Genomic DNA, 5121 nt, shown 5'->3' with positions numbered 1-5121 from the left:
GTTTGCATGAATCTTAAAGTTACTTTAAAAGGCTATCGCCATATTAGCCTACAGGTCGAACGTATTGAGTAGATTTTGGATACAAAAAACTATTATCCTTTTTTATTGAAGGGGTACCTTCTAATCTCCACCTTCAATCTGCATCAAAATCCTTAAATTTTTCTAGGGCGGTGTACGAAAGCAAAGTTCTTATTTACTCTATATGCTTGGTGCTAACCTTATAATCCATTCTGGTATGCCAATGAGTTTGATTAGGATACCCAAACAAGAAATGACTTGTTTTAGTATTTTCCTGTATTTACCAAGTATGCAAATGTTTACAAACTAGAGGAGATAGGAGGGATGTGTCATCTGTGGCTCTAACTACATTTATGCTTGTGATTACTTCTCTTGCTAATATTTCTGTACGAATGATGTCTGCTTCTGAACGTCTGTTTTCAATTCGCCTGTGAATTCATTTTTTCCCCTCTAGTACTTAGACGAGGACATCAGATATTATACCCTGTGCTTTGTTCTGCAGGCAAACATGTTAGAAGGTGGTGGTAAAACTCCCATATTGACCCCTGCTGAACTCAAGGAGATTGGTTTTAGCCTTGTAGTCTATCCGTTGTCCCTAATTGGGGTGGCAATGCGTGCAATGGAGGTTTGTTCTTTACATATGAAGCATGTTCCATGATTTATATACAGCGTTCTCTTTTCAGTTTCCGACGAATTTAAATACATGATGCCATGATGGTAACTTCCTCTAATATTGTCTTGAATTTTTTTCAATGTTTTTACAACTATTCTAGTTCTATCCAGTAACTTAAGAGATCTATCATGTTGTATACCGTGTTCCTAGAAATTTTGCATAGAACATAAGTGCAAGGACTTGTTTATTGAGAAGCCGCATGCAGATCATATACTGCACCGCAAAGGGGAAATCAAGAACGACCATGCATGTAGATATTCTACAACCATGTGAATGCCAGTAACTGCCATAGGTAGCTGTTCAATTTGGAGTGTGAAGTGCTACTTTTTTATTCAGAGCACATGAATATTTGATATGCAGGATGCTCTACTCGCCATAAAAGGTGGTGGCGTACCCCCACCTGCCAGCCTGCCATCTTTTCAGGAGATCAAGGATACTCTAGGGTTCAACCGCTATTACCAGGAAGATAAACAGTACACTGTCCCGCAAGCCGAGCCATCAATGCCAACTGGTGAGCCATGATGATTTCACCATTACTCTGTTCAATGTAGACATGACTTGGCAAGCCCTGATGGTTTATTCCATCACCCTCTTCAATATAGACATGTTAACCCCCGAGTGGTGAATTCCAAAAAAAAAGTGGTGAGCAGTGTATGGACATGGAAATACGTTATCCGTGATTTTTAATGACTATTTTTCGTCGGCATTTTACAGGTAACCCGTAGAAAGGAGCGACCCTGTTCAATTCTCAGGAGCTATATGGAAATGGGATCCAGGTGTCCACTGAGCGATCAGTATCCATTTGCTTTCGAGAATTTGAGATTTGTGCCTCCGGGCAATGAGGCAGAGCAATCGCGTTTATCCTGAGGCAGACGATTTTAGCAAGTTGTAAATGAGGCGGTGTGACGAAATGTTTGTAAACGATGCTGCTTTTGGTGTCAGCAAACCTGGATTCTTGGTGTCACTTTCAATAAAATAAACCAACTTTGAGGTAGTTGAGAAATGTTTCTCACCAGTGTTTGTACTTTGTAGTAAGTTGAAGTAAAATAGTAAGAATTGTCGGCATGACAGATTTCTTTGGCAGCAGGACTCGAGATTTGCATTGGGAATTTGGAGCATTAAACTGAAATGTATACAGATTTCAGAGATGTTTCAAAAAATCACAAACTACAAGCATCTTTAAACATATGTAGTATGTAAACATGTTCGCTATAGTGTTATGAAAACCCTGCTGTTACATTGTAGCGCCTGTCTCAATAATGGAGCAATTTCTATTTGGGCCGAAGTAACACAAAAATGTCCTTCCTCTCATCAGTTCACAGAAAGTTCATAGATGCTCCAGCCTGCAGGGGGTATCTTTGTGTCGCATGGAACCAATGAACTGGAAGACCAACACAATATTTCCATTTGAGACAATACTTACAAGTACAGCAAAACGTATAACAGGACGCGGGTGTTACAAGATGGAAGGAACTAAACAGGAATGAGTAATTGCAGTTCATAAGAAGTATTTCATCCTGTTATCTCTTCTCATGGCGCGATATACAGCCTGGACCTGAACAACAATTGAAGTCTCATTAAACAAAACATCTGCAAATCGACATCTAGGTTGCAGACTAGAATACATTTGATCATAGGAAAACAGGGTGCTACCTGCTCACTTGAAGCCACGCGTATTGGCCCAATTTTTACAGAAACATATTTTCCCCTAGAAGATATTTTCTGACTTACTTGGCCCTGTACAAACCAAGTTGAGATCTATATTAAGAGTCACAAAAATATTAAGGATAATATAGAAAACAAAATATTCGACGAAGTTAAGCAGTGAAATTAGACAGCCCCTAAATTATGCTAGTAAATAGTAATACATATTATTCCAACATAACAGAGCGTGTGAACCAGTTTAATACACCAACCTTTGGAATCGATTCTTGAAGAACCGATTCAACAGCATCAACCATAGAATGGACAAAATCTTCACCTCCAGTACCAATTGCTGTAAATCCTCTGTCTGTGGGATATGTATTCACCTGTCAAGTAAAACGGTAGAGTACTAAGTGATGCCTGAAGTACGATCCAAGGTTTTGGGTCTCATATTGCTCCCTCCAATAATCTAGTTCAAAAACCGATAAACCAAAGCAATGCACTTGTGCATCTCTACATAATTAGCATCGACTTTTTCAGAACAGGTCCGACTGGAGTTTGATAAGACCATGGACCCTAGTGAAATTCAGTCTAGGGTTTTTAAAGATATTCTCCATTTTTTCCCTTTCCCCATAAAGTATAATCTCGAGGTTACCTTCAGTTCTGTCCACTATTATGGGTTTGCCTCAAAAAAGAAAACTTATTACAGGTAATAAGGCTTTCAGCCGGCTAAGGGTTGCCCACGTTGCGAGACTTAAGCCAACACCTTATGGCATGAGCCAACAAGATGATTCTTTCTCTGTTGAGACAAAAAGGACCTATGATTTCGCTTTTCTTCCATTAGAAAAGATCTTATAAAAAAACACTGAAAAAGGACAAAGGGGGAGACGCTCTTCAACTTTCTTTCTTCCTCCAACAGGTCAGTGAAGGAACTTTTTCCGGTCTCATGATGGAGCACTCATTATTATGAGCTGCTCATGTAGAAAATGCACGACTAGCATGGCTATGCTGACTGTAATACAGTAACAAGCCAATCTGGCTTGCCCAAATATACAATTTCATGATACCAAGAGCAAAACCTAGAAATCCTGCACTGAAGGATAACACTAAATAGGTGATGTTGTCAAGCTATTGTAAGTCGTCCTGCACTGAAGGATAACACTAAATAGGTGATGTTGGATATTAAGAGAATACCTTCTGATCCAGAACAAGCCATTCATCACTTGAATCATCTGTAACAGTGCCACCTATGACCATATTTGTTGTGAGTGCGACCCTTCCTTTAGACTTTGCCACCTCTGCTTAAAAGGGAAAGTTTTGTATGAATTAAAACAAGGTATAACGTTACTAACTCATAATCAAGACAAAACTGTGGGCTCACTGCAAATTACCCTTGAGAAGCAAACAGCAAGGGAAAAGATTGATCTCGGTGATGCTATTATGCAATGTAGCCACATACAGTGGCCTATTATGTAAACTGAAAATGTGACCATTCATAGACTTAATCAATAGAAGACTGTCATTTGAACTCATCTACTTGAATTTGGTGCTAGCCATGCCCTTGTATAATCTGGGAATGACAGTAAACCTCTATATTTTATTATTCTGTAGACTGTCAAAGTTTTCCTAGTGCCACTATTCCACTAATGAAGTTATCCTCCTTTTGTGTTCAATGAAATCATTTTCGTAACAATCATGAGGTACCACATGGATGACAAATAACAAACCATTGTACCGTATTGCAATATGTGCCTGATACGGCCCCAGTACTGTATCAGCGGACTGAAATTTCCAAACTAAGTAAGAATTTCATAATACCCTGCTGATACTCTTAATGATGCCCCGCTGATAGACCCTTGAAACTTCAAGGCCCCAAATCACTCAAATCGGAACACACAAACAACCCAATCCCCTAAAATAAATAATATGTCCTGCTCTTCTCTTTGCTTGACTCCACCAGGTGTCTCCTCATCCTCCATACTCAAGCATGGCCACACAGCCTCCTCCTGCCACCGACTCCTCCCTCCGTCCCTCCCGACACTAAGAGATTGTTCCACCTGCTACTGCCGCCACCTCCGCACTCAAGCCAAACCAATGGCAGCGCTCTTCCTCCTACCACACACCCTTCAACCAGGACGCCGATGAATATGACGGTGTCATGCCACTGCCGCCTCTCCTGGAATAAAGATTAAAGAGTACACCAACACTGTCCCTCCTACTGATCTGTTCTGTGGTGAGTGTGAAGTAAAACTTTGATTTGTTTTGTCCACCGTCCAGGCATAGGTCTCGTTCAGTCATACATTATATCTATTTTATCAACTGAAATACATACATACTTATGGTATTGACACATCCTTGTTTGTGGAAAATATCATACAACTTAAGGTTATCACTGTATCTGCATCGCATGGTGGGGTAACTTAGACTATCCACTGTATCAAGAATGCAATCAAAATTATCACAGCGAAAGCCAATAATTAATTTAATAAATAAAGAGATGTTCTAGAAGGGATGCTCGTATTCTCTCGTCGCAAGTGTAAATATTAAGTAAACCACTGAAAAACTAGGGCAGAGAATTGTTAGCATATCAAACCAAGTCACAAACATGAATCCATCCAATTTCATCAAAGAACAACACCCAATCGTCCTCTACTTCCATCAGCCCCTGGAATATAACAATCACAGAAACAACCCCCGGCATTCGAACTCCGATCTTGAACCCGTGAGCACCGAAACGACGACAACCACGAATTAACCAGGCAAAAGATAGAGGAACGACATGAGAA

The 5121-nt window shown here is 40.0% G+C and overlaps 2 protein-coding genes across 2 annotated transcripts in view; one reads left to right on the top strand and one right to left on the bottom strand.

Annotated features, from left to right (window-relative positions):
• LOC123189049 (2,3-dimethylmalate lyase) overlaps positions 1-1685 on the top strand; it is a 4747-nt gene extending 3062 nt beyond the window's left edge. The window contains exons 4-6 of the mRNA XM_044601365.1: positions 521-643; positions 1052-1202; positions 1406-1685. Coding sequence (XP_044457300.1) covers positions 521-643; positions 1052-1202; positions 1406-1416 — 285 coding nt within the window. The 3' untranslated portion in view covers positions 1417-1685. The remainder of the gene's footprint in view (positions 1-520; positions 644-1051; positions 1203-1405) is intronic.
• A 164-nt stretch (positions 1686-1849) lies between these two features.
• Positions 1850-3633, bottom strand: LOC123189050 (uncharacterized; the record flags this gene model as incomplete). Its single annotated transcript, XM_044601366.1, is given in 4 exon segments — positions 1850-2246; positions 2345-2428; positions 2608-2721; positions 3530-3633. Coding segments are annotated over 4 exon segments (359 nt in total), but the record flags the coding sequence as incomplete, so codon positions are not given.
• Between the last annotated feature and the right edge of the window lie 1488 nt (positions 3634-5121).

This window comes from Triticum aestivum, chromosome 2A (genome assembly GCF_018294505.1).
Source record: "Triticum aestivum cultivar Chinese Spring chromosome 2A, IWGSC CS RefSeq v2.1, whole genome shotgun sequence".
In the NCBI taxonomy this organism is placed as follows: Eukaryota; Viridiplantae; Streptophyta; class Magnoliopsida; order Poales; family Poaceae; genus Triticum; species Triticum aestivum.
The sequence above is the reverse complement of the archived record's forward strand: the minus strand, read 5'-3'. Positions and strand labels throughout refer to the sequence as shown.